Raw genomic sequence first — 16,506 nt, 5'->3', positions numbered from 1 at the left:
ATTAAAATGAGATATCTGCACATTCAAATTCTGCAGTTTGTCAGGTTCTGCATGTACTGTAGTATTTGTGGTATTTCAAAGAATACCATTTTTGTACCCAGGGTTAATATAGTTAACTAAAAAAAAACACTTTAATTACTTAAATTATTATAATATTAAGTTAAATAAATGTTAATATAAAAAATATGGTTGCCAAGAAAAGATTTTTTCATTGAGTTTAACTTGATGAACTAAATTAACTAAAACTGAAACAAAATTAAAAATTAATAAAAATGACGACTTACATTAAAATGAAAATACAAAAAAATAATTCAAAATATTAATAAAAACTATAATCTCAATGGATGCTAAAATAACACTGGTATTACCATGATACGTGTCCAAAAATAGAACACGTTAATACCATATAACTTTTTGTAAGTGTTTAATTTGCACTTTTTTATGAATAGTTATGAATATTTATGTATTAGTTTAATTGGTGTGAACTAAATATTTATTTTAGGATCCATGTAATACACATTTATTCAGCTGTATATGCAGCATATGGACTTTTCAAGAGTTTCTTTGGTACATTGAGTAATCATTCTACACAATTATTTGAAGATTTGCTTGTCTAATTCCCTGCAAAAACGTTTCAGGTTGTATTATGATGGGTCTGACTGTACTCTGACCTCTCACATCTGATGGTTTTATTATTTTTATCATATAAAAGTCATGTATTACATGTTATGTGTTAGAATGTAAATGCATAAGATATCAAAGCATGTAAACGCTTTGATATCTATAACTGGTCCATTCCAAGTCTTCAAGTCATATACTTCATCCATTTGATGTGATATGAATATGCACACATACAAAATCATCCAAATTTCAAAGACAGCTTTTACTGATGTGTGTATCTTAATCACCGAATCAGATGTGCAGAGCAGAGCAGATGGATGTGAGCTCACAAACAGCACCTGTTGGCACAGGAAGTGACATCAACAGTTACTATGTTCCCATACGAAAACAGAGAAACTGTCTAATAAGATAAATGGATAAGCAGTTGCCCACCATATGTGATTATAAGGGTTTTTGTTTATATTCGAACATACTTCAGCTAAGGCGAGGGAGTGTCTGAGCTTTGTTTTGGGTGCCACATTACTGCTTTTTACAATGTGGGTTTGTAAAGCTAATGTTGCTGGCTAGATTCCCTTATAACCATTTATCAGAGATGAAAAACAAACCTAACTGACTTATGTAATAACTAAAAAGTAAATGAGAGAACTTGTCTGTCCTTGTTTTGACTCAGTGACTTAGCACAAGGCATTTGACAGATCAGCTGGAAGAGAAGACAATTTGAATGTTTAATGTGGTTGTTACAACTTTTCACAAAGACAAACAAAAAAAACCTATGTAATTCAAAGTGGCTTAAGATGACTATTTGGCAAGTATGCGGTAATCTCTTTATATTCAAATTCTAAATCTACATGATTCCACAGCGAACCAGCCGTTAAGTCAAAAATAATAAAGCTTAATCCTAGTGTGAAATTTTTTACCGGTGTATTTCTGGAGAACAGGGGCAATGCGACCTTTTGTTTGCTGCTTTGGATGGATTTATTACCCTGTCTGAGCTTTACGTCACACACTATTTACGCAACGTCCGCACAGTTTCGTTAGTGTGATGTAAATAAAAACCAAACCCGGATAAACCCTAACATAGCTGCACATAACTAAATAAATCTGCACAATATATCAATAGAACACATTTCTGGATTATATTTATTTAACTTAAGCTTTCACGTTTTCATTGGTGATTGTAGAAACTAAAGTGCTGAAGTGAAACCTTGCGAGGATTTTCGAATGAGAGAGAGGTGAAATCCACACACAGCAGCTTGATCTCCGCTGATTTACAGGCTGGGAAACTTGAGTTAATCCGTAATGTTTGCATAATACTTTATACGAGCCGGCCAGATTGTTTCATAATGCGTGTTGTCAGGGGCTGATGCTGTAATGTTTAGTAATGTTGTTGTGTGTGATGATCAGTGATGCGCTGCGCGAGACTCTTGCTGCAGCGCTCGCACGCGCTCTACAGACGCACTGTCAACACTTGGTCTGCCGTTGGAGCAGCGTTTAACGTTCAGCACCAACGACTGGAACGTTTACAGAAAAATGTGGTGAGACTTTTATAATAAATCATTTAAGAAGTTTATAGATTATAATATATACTTGTGCTTTAAACAGTAAAATAATTTAGGTGTAGTACATACCTGTCTGTCGTTATAAGGTAAGTTCTTTTTTTCTTACTTTTATAAAATAATTTTAATGGAATTATATAATTTTTTTTATTGGTTACATTGTATAATGATTATAACATTTTAATTTGTGAACCACTTTTCACTCTATCTCACCATTTTATATTATACAACATTACACACTGTTTCAAAACAGGTTAACAGTAATAAACAGGAAAATACTGATCTATGATGCAAACTTATTCAAACACGAGACAAATTCTGTTGTAAAGCATGAATTATTCAGTTCAATAATTATGTAAAGTTCATCAGTTATGCAATGAGTTAAATTCAGCTATAAACAACTCTACAGATAACAATAGAGTCATTATTCAGCTCAAGTAAGCTCAAGGATGTGACTGCTTTTTACAAGTTGAAATCTGGTAATACGGTGATTACGACACGGTGTGAACACCTTCAATTCAGTTCAATACAGTGTCGAATGTCAATGTTGCAGAGTTCGTCAATTATGAAACAAAGCCAAAACAGCTATAAAGCAGCTCCGCAGAAAACTGGTGTCATGAATCATGATCATTCAAGTTTTGTTATCATCCGATAGTGTCAGTTGCAGTTCTCCTCTGGACAAATGAACGAATATGGTGTGATTATGATTCCACTCTGCATCACAAGACAGATTGTGGATTGATATAATTTCAATATTTTCATCCAGCTTCTTCTGCTTGATGATCGGGTATTAGCATGACGAATGAATACAATCGTGTTGACTTTGTTTTGCAGTGCAAAATGAAAGTAAATCTCTTTCCTCTCTGATCCCAGGGTCTTTTTGGAGTATCAGAGCTCAGCAGTCCTGCTGGTTTCCAGATGGCTCTGTGTCAGGCTCTCAGGGAAGCAGAGTTTCTGGTCCACAGGGCTTGCACACATCCTCCTTGTGCCGTCACTGTGGAAACATTTGACCAGCTGTCTGACAGCTTATGCAAAGTGGCAGACCTGGTAAACTTTATTGTGTTGGTGTAATGTAAACTGTGATTCTTGTTAGGGGTCTGTTAAATTTCAGAGTTTTGTGTTTGTTGCAGGCAGATTTCATCAAAGTGGCTCATCCGGATGCTGCGTTCCGGGAGGCAGCGGAAAGGACATGCGTTGATATCGGAACTGTTGTGGAAAAGTAGGTATCTGTCATCTGGTTATTCTGGTTTTAATGTCAAACAATATTTGTGTTTTGTTTTTATTTGTGTGTGTATGTTACAGACTCAATACAAATGTTGATCTGTGTCAGAGCCTGAAGAATTTGCTGGAAAACGAGGCTGTTTTGGCCACACTGGACCCAGTCACAAGGCAGGTTTTATTACATTTTAAAATGTAATTTATTCCTGTGATGGCAAAGCTGAATTTGACCATTTTACTTAAAATAGAAACTTTTGTGAAACTGTCACTTTTGGTCAATTTTAATGCATCCTTGCTGAATAAAAGTATTCATTTCTTTAAAACATTTCTGTTGCTGGTTTAGGAGAGTGGCAGAGCTCTTCATGTTAGATTTTGAGATCAGTGGAATACATCTGGATGAATCAAAGGTGAGAACAACCCTTTAAGTCCAAAATACAAGCCTGTTCTAATGTGATCATACTGATTATTATAATCTTTCTTTATGAATCATCTCAGAGGAGCAAGGCTGTCGCTCTGAATGTGAAGCTACTGGATCTTAACCACGAGTTTCTGAGCGGCTCTCAGCTTCCAAACGCCGTAGAGAAGCAAGTTCTTCCAGAGCACATCCGCCACTGCTTCTCTATAGATGGGAACCGCGTTCAAATCGGCGGGTTGTATGCTGACTCTCCTAATGAGTTGGTGTGTATGATCAAATGATTCTGTTTACTTGGGTACCATCTGTTTGTTTGTTGCTTGAGCTTATTAAAAGCGCACAAAAATCCGTCATGTCCCTGTGATGTGACATGCTATTGGCTGTTTATGCAAGCTGGATAGCTTTCAATTGCATGTTCAAGCGTCTTTTTTTCTTCCCTCTGGTAGGTGCGGGAAGCTGCGTATAAAATATTTCTGTACCCCAACACTAGTCTTTTGGTTTGTCTGGATGAGCTTTTGGCTTGTAGACATGAGCTGGCAACATTAGTGGGCTATGAGTCGTTTGCACACAGGGCTTTGAAAGGAACAATGGCTAAAAACCCAGGTAAAATAGCTTCTGATCAGATTATCAACTGCTGGCTATAGTCCTAGCTACGTTTTGCGTAAAAGCTGCAAATGAAGGAGCAATGAAAACAAATTAGTAAACGAATTTGTTTGTTTTACAGAGACTGTGATGAAGTTTTTGAAGCTGCTAACAGAAAAACTCTCTGACAGGTACGTTTCACACTAATTGCTATTTTTGAATCAGAGTCATTGAAGCGTTGTAAAGCTTACTCTACGTTTGTTTGTCACAACACAGAACATCTAAGGACTTCATGATGATGAAAGAAATGAAGAAGAAAACACACTCAGCAAATCCTGTAAATGTTTATTTTGTGCACCGGATTTGTTTTGTGAACGTTGTTTTCCCCTTTTTTTCGTTTGCAAATGCAGACAGATTTCCTAAATATTGTTTTTCACATGTCAGGAAGTGATGCCGTGGGATCATGCGTACCTCAGCGGTGCCATACGAACAGAGAAGTAAGGCGTTTTCATGCATACATCCCTCTGAATAAACAATCTACATCGAGTTTATCCTCATATACGCTCATGTACCTGTAGGTTTAACATTGATCCCAGCGTCTACAGTCCATACTTCTCTCTCGGTGCTTGCATGGAGGGACTCAACCATCTCTTCACGCAGATTCTGGGCGTTTCTTTTCAAACGGTGCAGCCGAAGATGGGTGAACTGTGGAGCGAAGATGTTCGAAAGCTGGTGAGCTGCTCTCCTCCATCTTCGTATACTCCGTTTTAAAGATCAACCTTCCGTCAATCACTGCAATTATGCAGATGGAGAGCTGAATTTACTGTTTCTTGTGCTACAAACAGGCCTTGGTCCATGAAACAGAGGGACTGCTGGGATACATCTACTGTGATTTCTTCCGTAGACCTGATAAACCTCACCAGGTACAGCTGTCTGCTCTTGAACGATTCTGTACACTGAATCAGATATACACTAAGGGTATGTTTACACGACAACATTGTAATTGCGTTTTTCGCCTACAGACGACAGCGTTGTTCCCCATTCACACAGATCCACGAAAACAATTAAAGGGGCATTTCACCCATTTGAACATTGTTTTTTATTTAAAGTGGGTCATATATGTAGTCGAAATGTAAAATAAATTTTGAATTTGGTGCCTTCGTGACCGAGGAAAGACAAAAAATAACTTCAGGACGCATTTGTATGAAAGACAACAACTCCCACAATGCACCACATTGCACAGCTCCGCAAGCCACTCCCACATAAGAGAAATCACTCTTCCGTCTACAAGGCTAGCTACCACCAGAGCTTGAAATTCATTTCACATTCACACAAAATGTCTAGTTAGTTGGCGAACTCATTAGTGCATTACTCCTCGTTTGTATTTCTTTCGAAAAGGTGAATTATTGCATGGTACCTGGATGTTCAGTCAGAACATATGCGGTGCGAAACTAGGATAGTTCACAACACAAACGTCCGTGTCCTCGTCTGATTCAGAGATTTCGTCCAGGAGAAATTGTCATCGTTGAAATTCTTTGCCGCAGACGGACTCTATCTCTGTGTTCGTAGTTGCATCTTACAGTCTATGAGTTGCATAGTGAGATCACCGGCGCCACCAGTCCGCCCGTCCGGGCTCCTCGTCCGCGGCAGGCAGGTCTTCTGCCTCGGCTGCTCTTCGCTATAATGCGGCTTGTAAAGGTAGCCACAAACACCTGATTCAAGCATCAGACTTCCGAAATCCTCTTCTTCTATATCATATTGAGCACTCTCCTCCGCTATTGTCATAACTGTACATCTGTCTCCACAGCGCCTGTTAGCTTAGCTTCAAACTAGATGGAGGGAGTAAACCAGAGAGTAAAGTCCCACCCACTGATCTGTAACAGGTCTGTAGCGTGAGCGGGTCCCGCCCCCTGGGAAAGATTAGGAACTAGTGCTTGTAGTCTCAACAGAAATCCCCCCCCCCCCTTACACTTCCTCCTACAATGACGTAAAATGACGAATTTTGCGTCATTGTAGGAGGAAGTGTAAAAGGTAAATAACGGATTTCTCCCGTCTCAGGGGAAAATGAGAGAGTGTTGCACGACCATTCAATAGTATGACTGGGTTTCTAACAATGCAAAGCTTAATGCAAATTTGTGGAGTGTCCCTTTAAAAACGCTGTCTTATTCATGCCAGGCCAATAACTGGCGATGTCACTTTGTGAAGAAACGCTACGTGCCTGTAGACTAAACACGTAATGCGCACGTCACGCCGTTTTTGTAGTTTACACGGAGACAATTGCGGTATCGTTTTCAAAAACATGCATTGTAACACTGTTTTCAAAAGTTTGCGTTTTAAAGCCCCCAAAACGCTGTTGTCATGAGCAGCCAAAACCCATAAAATGGTTTCCGTTTTTAGTTGAAACCTTGTCGTGTAAACAGACCCTCAATTGACAAAAGATATTGGGACAATTATTCAATTCAAGTGTTTCAATCAAACCCAATGCCACAAGTGTATCAAATTAAGCACCTAGCCATGCAATCTGCAGTTATAAACATTTGTGAAAAAACAGGTTTTTCTGAAGAGCTCAGTGAATTCAGTGGCACTGTGATAGGAGGTCATATGGTGCGTAAAAGTTACTAATAGATTTCTATTTCAAATAAATGCTATTCTATAACTTTCTATTCATAAAAGATTCACGGGTTCACACTTACAAATAATAAGGTGGCACTTTCTCCACATTTGCGGACTTGGTCCAGAAATTTGGCATCACCAACAAACACTTCCTACAATACCTACAGATTAAATCAGCAATTACATCAGCAATTAGAACAACCACCAACGCTCCAATGATAAATTTAGAACTTGCCACACCTATTTCACAGCTATTCAGTATACCATCTTCAAAAAAACTTCTATCCAAAATCTACAGAATTGTGATGCAAACAGACATCACCATTAGTCTTCCCATTGACAAATGGGAATCGGATCTATCTATTCCCATCGATGCCAATTTCTGGACCCAAGTCTGCAAAAATACCTTTCTCATGACCAAAAACACTAACCTGCAGCTAATACAATACAAAACTATCCACATAACGCACCTCACTGGACGAAAATTATTTCATATGAGCTCCACCTCAGACATCTGTCCCCACTGCACTCAGAACTGCCCGGACACATATATTCATGCACTTTGGCACTGTATTCCTATAAAACAGTTTTGGGAAAAAATTACTGGGATCCTCTCCACCTTCTTTGGCTGCTGCATCCCAACGTCCCCATCTCTTTGTCTGCTTGGAGACACCTCCACAATCAACCTGAACCACCTTAAAGGGTTAGTTCACCCAAAAATGAAAATTCTGTCAGTAATTACTCACCCTCATGTTGTTCCAACCCCGTAAGACTTTCGTTCATCTTCGGAACACAAATTAAGATATTTTTGATTAAATCTGAGAGTTGTCTCTCTCCTGAGTTGTCTCACTCTTGTACGTCACCACGTATCACACATGACCAGCGTCGGCCAATAGTGAGCCTACGTGGTGACGTGCAACACAGACGCACTACGCTTAAACACTACGTGAAAAGACCCGAGGCCCAGAGAGAAGGAAATGAAAAGTGGAATAAAGTCGTTATTTTTGTTTGTTTTTGCGCACAAAAAGTATTCTCGTCGCTTTATAAACTTAAGATTGAGCCACTGGAGTCACTTGGACTATATTAACGATGTCTTTAATACATTTTCTGGGCCAGCTAGTTTCAGTCCCTTAGAAGCCTATGGAGGAGTGAGACAACTCTCAGATTTAATCAAAAATATCTTAATTTGTGTTACGGGGTCTGTAATTTGTCTTACGGGGTTGGAACAACATGAGGGTGAGTAATTACTGACAGAATTTTCATTTTTGGATGAACTATCCCTTTAACAGTAAAACTCTGCTGGTCGCGCTAGCTGTCGCCAAGAAAACCATTCTCGTGAACTGGAAATCAAAAAACAAAATCCATATTTCTATCTGGAAAAACCTTCTTTTGGATCACATCTCACTAGAAATATCAAATAGCTCCTCTGGTAATAACTCAATAGACTCCCTCTCCATTTGGCCGTCACTCTCAGATTTCCTAAACTCATAGCTCTACTGGCCCCCTCTGCCTGAGACTCAGTTTTTCACGTTTTTTTACCTACGAATCTCTTATTAACTTTAATAAATCTGCTTCACCATTGTCTACCATACCCCTATACCACTCAGATCACTCACCACTCACATTAATACATAAATACAACAAAAAAACAAAAAAATAATAATAAGGTGGTCAAGGAACATAGGTGAGTCGTGTAAGGCTGGAAGTTTACCAATAATTGGAACAAAAAGCAGTTGAATGATGACACGAATAATTCAGTTATTTATCTGACTCCAATATAATAATAATAATAATAATAATAATACATTTTATTTGTAACGCGCTTTTTTTAAACCCAAAGCGCTACAGTAAAATAAACAGAACCGACAAAGGCAATACAACAATTAATTAAAGAAAAACAGCCTTGAATAAATGTGCCTTAATCAACTTTTTAAAGTGTCCCAATGTTGGTGCATTTCTGATGGTAAGAGGAAGCACATTCCTTAGCTTGGGGGCTTTGAATGAAAAGGCTCTTTCCCTCATGGTCTTGAGCTTACATGAAGGCTGATGTAGTAAAAGAGAGTTAGCAGAACAGAGAGAACGTGATGGAGTGTAAGGGCTAATGAGATCACAAAGATACTCTGGTGCAGTCCCATATAGCGCCTTGTATGTTAAAATAAGAATTTTAAAATCAATTCTCGCATTTATGGGAAGCCAGTGCAACCGTGAAAGCACCGGTGTAATGTGTTCACGAGGAGAAGTACGAGTGAGCACACGGGCGGCAGAATTTTGAATATACTGTAGCCTGCTCAGAGATTTAGCTGGAAGGCCAGAGAACAAGGCATTACAATAATCATATGATACAATCTGACTCCATTAAAGTTGTTGTTAATCTTTAACCTCTTAAAGAACAGAGTGGCAGGGCTAAAGCCTCTCTGAAAAACAGTTACCTTTCTTTGCCTGAGCAAAGCATTGTTAAACATGAGTGGAATACCAACACCAAAACCGACCGAAACCAAAAGATAAAGCAAATGGGTGGTGTTCAAGAGGGGGAGAAGTACATTAACATATTCTCCTCAATGCGTGTTTAAGCAATAGTACCTATATTGTAGATTAGGATACTTCAGTATCTTTATAAAGTTCACCACCATTCAGTTCAGTTTATAAGGTGTCAGATGAGACTAAACATGGCACAGTTACATGTTAGAACACACTAGTATGTAGTGGAAAGCACGTTTCCTGTGAAGCAAATGGTACAGACGTGTCATTGAGGTGTAAAAGAACCATCCTGTGCCTGGAGTGTCCCAACAGTCCTCAATCAGCATATTGATGAATCCCTTGCATTATCATACTGTGATGATGAAGGCCATTGTGCCACGTTTAATTCACATGATTACTTTTAAAAGGATTTCCGAAGTACTAGGGCAGTAAAGAGTTCTACCCATATTCGCTCAGTCGGCTATATATATTGGCCTCCTCTCGTGCTGATTGGATAGATCATTTGAATGTGTTCCTCAAGAACTTTGAACTTAAAACATATCTTGAAGAAATGTATTTTATTTTTGTTTTTACAAAAAAAACTAAGTAGCACAACTATTTTCAACATTTATAATAATAAAATGTTTCTTGAGCAGCAAATCAGCATATTAGAATGCTTTCTGAAGGATCATGTGACACTAAAAACTAGAGTAATGATTCTGAAAATGAAGCTTTGCATCACAAGAATAAATGACATTTTAAAATATTTGAAATTGTAATAATATTTCACAATATCTTTTTTATTAAAACAAAAAATGCAGCCTTGATGAGCATAAGAGACTTTTAAAAACATGTAACTAGCCCCAAACGTTTGAATGGTAGTGTATACAGCATGTTTTATATTTCATTTATGAACGTACTGTTCCCCCTGTATGGCAGGACTGTCACTTCACCATCCGCGGTGGCCGGCTGAGGGAAGATGGCGTTTACCAGCTGCCAGTTGTGGTGCTGATGCTGAGTCTACCTCCACCAAGCGGAAAAACCCCATCTCTGCTCACCCCCTCCATGGTGGAAAACCTGTTTCATGAGATGGGACATGCCATGCACTCCATGTTAGGCAGGACACGCTATCAGCATGTCACAGGTCAGAGTTAACTTCATAATTAAAGGGATATTCAGGGTTATTTGGTGATGATTACTACAGCTACTAAGTTATACTCCTTTAGCCTGAATAAAATGAATGCAAAGTGTTAACAAATAACAAATTGAATTTACATGGCAAACTGCCAGGTTGACTTGAGTTTGATTTATTTATGTATCAATAAAGGAACCAGATGCTCCACAGACTTTGCTGAAGTCCCTTCTGTTCTGATGGAGTATTTCGCCTCAGATTATCGTGTTGTGAGCCAGTTTGCACGTCATTATCAGACTGGAGAGGTGGGTTTGTGCCTGCTCGAGAGATCATCATCTCTGTATCTGAACCCCGTTAGAAGAACTGCATGTTGATTTAACATGTCTTTTGTTTCCTCCAGCCCCTTCCAGAGAGCCTTGTGTCCCGTTTATGTGAGTCTAAGAGGGTTTGCTGTGCTGCTGACACTCAGCTACAGGTACTGAAGACAGATATCACCGCTCTGTTATAGAGAACTATTGTGCTGGTGGGAAGAATGTCAGAGCTTTATTGAATCAGGAGTAATTGTGAATGTCAACTATAGTTGAGAAATTCTAGTTACATTAACCCTGCAAAGCCTGACATAATAGTCAGACAAATCGATATATATTTTTTAATTGAAACATTTACTGAATCTTTAGAGATAAAAAAAGGTTTGTATATATATATATATATATATAAATACAAAATCATATTTGGTGCAACAGGCTTTTATTGCTCATATTGTATGATATAGAAGAATCATACAATACGCTTTAAAGGGTTAAATGTCTACTAGTCATAGTCATTAATGTTTTTAGTGTATTTCTTCTCTTTACAGATTTTCTATGCAGCTTTGGATCAGGTTTATCATGGAAAACCACTATACAGATCAACCACTGACATCCTCAGGGAAATGCAGGAGACGTTTTACGGGTTACCATATGTTTATGACACAGTGAGTGGCAGGGTCTCTTTTTAAGGTTTTTTTTTTTTTACCTATAATGTTTATAATAAAATACTAATCATATTCTCTGATGATATAGGCTTGGCAGCTGAGATTTAGTCACCTGGTTGGCTATGGTGCTAAATATTACTCCTACCTCATGTCCAGGGCGGTTGCCTCTATGGTGTGGAGGCAGTGCTTTCTACAGGACCCTTTCAGTAGGTCAGTCTAATGCCATTCTCTTGCCATTTATCATATGCATATTTTATATTATTTTATGGTGGATGCTGAGTGCACAAATGTACATCAAACGTACCCAAGGTGACTGGAAATACTATTCCTTATTTTTGTTCTTGTTACATTTTATAGTCACTAGGGTTCACTATTAAGACATAAAGAAATAAACCGTCTCATTTGCAGAGTGATGGGAGAGCGTTATCGCAGAGAGATGCTCGCTCATGGAGGAAGCAAAGAGCCTATGCTAATGGTCCAAGGTAATTAAAACATTTGGAAATTACATTTTATAAGACTTCACCAACTGTTAATATTCATTCATTTTGTATCCTCAGGAATGCTACAGAAGGCCCCTACCATTGAAGACTTTGTTGATGCACTAGTGCTGGACCTTGATGCAAATTTAAAACCCCTAGTTTAGTAGACCGTCACAAATATCCTCATTTTTTTTGTCTCATACACTGTCTCATAATGTGCTGCTGCCTTTTAAGCCTTATTAAAATGTGAAAAGATGACATGAAAATCAGGCATCACTTCTATTTATTGTGCATCAGTTGCATTTCACATTACTTTGTGCATTGATAGTAGGCAATGATTTAAAGTGATAGTTCACCCCAAAATTAAAATTGTCATTTACTCACACACGTCATTCCAAACCCCAGACTTTCGTTCATCTTTGGAACACAAATTAAATCAGAGCTTTCTATCCCTCCATTGACAGCTACACAACTACCAATTTAACACTTCAAAAAGTTCATGAATAGATCATAAAATAATCCATATGAATAGCGGTTTAATCCAAAATTTATGAAGAGACTCGATCGCTTTATATGAACAGATTTAATTAAGGCTTTAGAATAGAAAGCTCCCAGATTTCATTTGTGTTCCGAAGATGAACGAAAGACTTGCAGGTTTGAAAACGACATGAGCGTATGATCAAGATAGTATGGTTTTATCAACTCCATGTCATCATATGACTCCAATACATTTTTTGTTGGAAAGTGTGTCTACTCTCTGCTTCCATTTTATTACTCCTAAGTTAGGATACCTCTCCAGCACTCTTAAATAATTTAGGAGCCAAGACCTAGTCTTAACACTTAAGAACCTTTATGAATCACATTCTTAAGTCTAAGAATAAGAGTAAAATTGCCACTCTTAGAATTTTGACACTTACTAAAATTTTACTCAGACCAGGGGCCGTATGCATAAAGCCGGTCAATGTAATAGAGTAATAAAGCTTGGTTTTTACAAGTAGCTTGATCTAACTTCAGATTCATAAACATCACCATTCTGTCATATCCAGACCCAATATAACCTAAAACCTAATAAATCCCAATGTACATTTCACACAGATATCCTCAAGGATTCTTTGGACTAGACGCTCACGCAATGTTGGTACATATTCATTTTAAAGAAGAAAAGCACAAACACAAGTTCCATTTTGTGGTTTATTTACCTATACAAAAGACCATAAACTCAAGCCAAGGTGGAATCTGAAAAAGAGATGAATAATATTTAATGAAGGAATCCGGTAGGTATAAACATTGAAAGACATCACATATGAAAAATGAACAATTTAGTTAAATAATCACCATGTTATGCCTCCTTCTCCGGAACTACCTCATCTGTGCCCTTGGTGTTTCTGGTGTAAATCACCTGAGCCCTGTGCTTGGACACCAGCTTGATAAGACCTGACAACAACAAAAGCCAAACATCACTCCATCATGGATTCATAACACACACTCCATCTCCGTATGTGCCAAGTCAAATGCGCATTTGCGAACGCAACGTGCACTGTTCGCTTTATTTACACATTTGCATAATTTCCAACATTCCTGAAAATGTACAGCAATTCACCAGTATTCAGCTTAAAATCAATGGTTGAGGGTTTGAACCCTTAAGAATTTAAGACATACATTAATATTGTAACTTGTAGTGTAAAAAAACTATTGTAAATCAATTTTTATTTCACAGTACAACTGAAACTTGCATCAATATATTTAAGTATCTTACATCTAGTTAATTTTTAATTAATACTAGCAATTAACATGTCATTAAATTACTGAAATATGAACCAACAAGGGATTCGACTGACAAAACATTTGGGAACCATTTCTGCCACACAAGAAAATTATGAATCATATTTATGACATTAAAAACTTGGTCACAATTATGACAAAGCAAAATTATGACAGTCACAATTTTGACTTTTTAATATAATAATTTCAGCTTAGTTTGCCACTCACAACTATGACTTAGTATGTGAATTTCCACTTGACATTACGATTCATTAAAATTATGACCTGTTCTATATCAACATTGTCAATTTAGACTGTCATAATTTTTTCTTATGCTGTGGAAATGCGCTTCCACAGATGTGTGATGTACATTAACCACATGAATCAATCATATTAATTGTTGGAGCGTCAGATCTTCACCTTTGCCGAGCAGCTCCTGAAGGGCAGCCCTGGCCAGCGAGCCCCTGATCTTCAGTCTCTCAGAAACCACAGCGGGGGTGATCAGCTTGTAGTTGGGGACTTCTTTGTACAGTTTGTCATATGTGGCCTTGTCGAAGAGGACCAGGTTGTTCAGCTTGTCCCTCACCTTTCCTTTGGACCACTTCTACTCAAAACCAAATACAAGGAAAAAACATAAATTCATGCACGCATTTACACCATAGAATCACAGTTTATTACTCGCAACTGACAGGTCTTTTACGTTGGGTGAATAGTGTTCAAGTATTTTTACCTTCTTCTTCGCTTTGCCTCCGGATTTGTTGACGGGATCCTTGTCCTTTTTGGACTTGCCCGCATCCTTCTTCTGCTTGCTATCCTTGGGCGGCTGGACAGTTACAGAAAAATCATTTAAATCACATGCACAAATAAATACGTATTTTATTAATTACATCGACAGAGTTATAATAAGCCAATGTGGTAGCAATGCTGTGCGCGTGTGCTCGGGCCTCGCGCACGATGCGGCAACATTTTATACAAAATAACCATACACAAACGCTTAAATGGCCCGCTTATTCTGTATTATAGTAATCATTATGCTTTAAAAAGTAGGACACGGTGGTTATATAACGGCTATTTCACGTGAGAAGTGGGTAAAAAGTGATATTTTCTAACATTATGGAGTCGCTCGAGCACTCACCATGCTGAGGCGTTGCGAGCTGCGGAAGAGAAAGGAAGTAGCGCACGCGCACGTCCGCTTTGTCCGCGTGCACTTCGACTGGTGCAGCGCGTGCTTTCTCTGCGCTCAGTGGCTCGCGCTCGTCACCTGCAGGACTGGAGCGAGTGCTCGCTCGGCAAAACAATATGAGCTATTTTCAATTTCATAAACCTTAAATATATAGGCTATACATTTTTGTAAAAAAAAAAAAAAAAAAAAAGAAAAACCAAGAAACAAATTCTGGGTAGTTTAGTTTATGCTGCAAAATCTGACAAAATCAAAACAATTTCTGACAATTTATTGTACAGTCTACGCCCCTTTAACAGTGTCACTAGAAAGTTTCAGAGAAAGAAATATTTATGTCCTTTATATGGTAAGTGCCAGAGTTGTAGGCTATTACTGTTGTAACCTACTCAATGTGCTGGTTCGTCCTGCTCATGGGAGCTGCATGAAAAACAGAGACCGTCTAATCAAACTCGTTTACACAGAATTGTTAGTCTATTCACATTTTCGATTTAAGCACATACTTTTTGTTTTAGGATGCAATGACTGAACTGGAAGTTGTAAAGAAGTGCTGCTAGAATGCATTGTTTTAACACCATTTGAAAAAATAATATAAATATGAAAAACTACTTAAGAACTTATGAAGTTTATGCTCACAATAAAAATACGAAATGAAAAAAGTTATCAAGTTGTGGACATGTAAGCAAAAATTGTACAATAAACATCCTACATTTTTACATCTTTATTCATCATAAAGGATCCTGCTTGGTTGCATGAAATTAGTAAGAATTGGGTACATATAGGGGTTGGACAATGAAACTGAAACACCTAGTTTTAGCCCACAATAATTTATTAGTATGGTGTAACTATGCTACATATAGGTCACTATGGTGGAGAAAAAAGTTTTCTGACATGCTCCTCCAAAATACCCTAAAGTGACTCAAAAATATGTGTAGGCCATGAGAGATGTTCAACTTCACTTTCATTTCATCAAACCATACTTTCACAAGTCTTGCTGTATATATTGGTGCATTATCATGCTGATACATGGCACCCCCTTCAGGGTACAATGTTTGAACCATTAGGTGCACATGGTCTCCAGATTGGTTCGGTAGTCTTTGGCAGTGATGTGGAATGCGATGATATTGCAGCCCAAACCATCACTGATCCACCCGTGTTTCACTCTGGGCAACAGTCCGGGTGTTAAGCATCTTTGGAGCTTCTCCACACAGTAACTCCCACGGTTGTGGGAAAGACAGTGAAGGTGGACTCTTCAGAGAACAATACATGTTTCACATTGTCCACCGCCCAAGATCTGCACTGTTGGCACCAATGAAACATTTGGCTTTGGCACGAGTGACCAAAATGCTGGCTATAGCAGCCCGACTGTGAATATTGACTCCAGACGAACAGTTTTGGTGGAAACAGGAGCGCATTTAATTCTGCAGTGAGTTGGGCAGCTGTGGTTTTATGTTTTTTTGGATACAATCCAGGTTAGTACCTGGACATCCCTTTCAGACAGCTTCCTTTTGTGTCGACAGTTACT

At 38.2% G+C, this 16,506-nt stretch overlaps 2 protein-coding genes across 4 annotated transcripts; one reads left to right on the top strand and one right to left on the bottom strand.

The window, feature by feature from the left end:
* The first annotated feature begins 1,657 nt into the window (after nucleotides 1-1,657).
* mipepb (mitochondrial intermediate peptidase b) lies at nucleotides 1,658-12,790 on the top strand. 3 transcript variants are annotated; one of them, XM_079860872.1, is made up of 20 exons: nucleotides 1,658-1,853; nucleotides 2,026-2,156; nucleotides 3,051-3,224; nucleotides 3,308-3,396; nucleotides 3,480-3,566; nucleotides 3,739-3,802; nucleotides 3,891-4,073; nucleotides 4,254-4,410; nucleotides 4,532-4,580; nucleotides 4,666-4,726; nucleotides 4,834-4,886; nucleotides 4,968-5,121; nucleotides 5,235-5,312; nucleotides 10,399-10,603; nucleotides 10,787-10,896; nucleotides 10,992-11,066; nucleotides 11,448-11,564; nucleotides 11,653-11,774; nucleotides 11,973-12,046; nucleotides 12,122-12,790. In XM_079860872.1, the coding sequence occupies exons 2-20, from the start codon at nucleotides 2,028-2,030 to the stop codon at nucleotides 12,205-12,207; spliced, it is 2,067 nt and encodes a 688-aa protein (XP_079716998.1). In that variant the 5' UTR covers nucleotides 1,658-1,853; nucleotides 2,026-2,027; the 3' UTR covers nucleotides 12,208-12,790. The 3 variants fall into 3 exon arrangements, with proteins under 3 accessions (XP_079716998.1, XP_079716997.1, XP_079716996.1); XM_079860871.1 differs by having other exon boundaries at nucleotides 1,658-1,917; nucleotides 12,122-12,305; XM_079860870.1 differs by having other exon boundaries at nucleotides 1,658-2,156; nucleotides 12,122-12,305.
* A 430-nt stretch (nucleotides 12,791-13,220) lies between these two features.
* rps25 (ribosomal protein S25) lies at nucleotides 13,221-15,043 on the bottom strand. Its single transcript, XM_079860873.1, has 5 exons — nucleotides 14,940-15,043; nucleotides 14,535-14,627; nucleotides 14,225-14,408; nucleotides 13,379-13,477; nucleotides 13,221-13,279 (listed from the first exon to the last, which is right to left on the bottom strand). Exons 1-4 carry the CDS (start codon nucleotides 14,940-14,942, stop codon nucleotides 13,383-13,385), a joined length of 375 nt encoding a protein of 124 aa, XP_079716999.1. The 5' UTR covers nucleotides 14,943-15,043; the 3' UTR covers nucleotides 13,221-13,279; nucleotides 13,379-13,382.
* Between the last annotated feature and the right edge of the window lie 1,463 nt (nucleotides 15,044-16,506).

Source organism: Squalius cephalus (assembly GCF_949319135.1).
Source record: "Squalius cephalus genome assembly, chromosome: 24".
In the NCBI taxonomy this organism is placed as follows: domain Eukaryota; kingdom Metazoa; phylum Chordata; class Actinopteri; order Cypriniformes; family Leuciscidae; genus Squalius; species Squalius cephalus.
The sequence above is the reverse complement of the archived record's forward strand: the minus strand, read 5'-3'. Positions and strand labels throughout refer to the sequence as shown.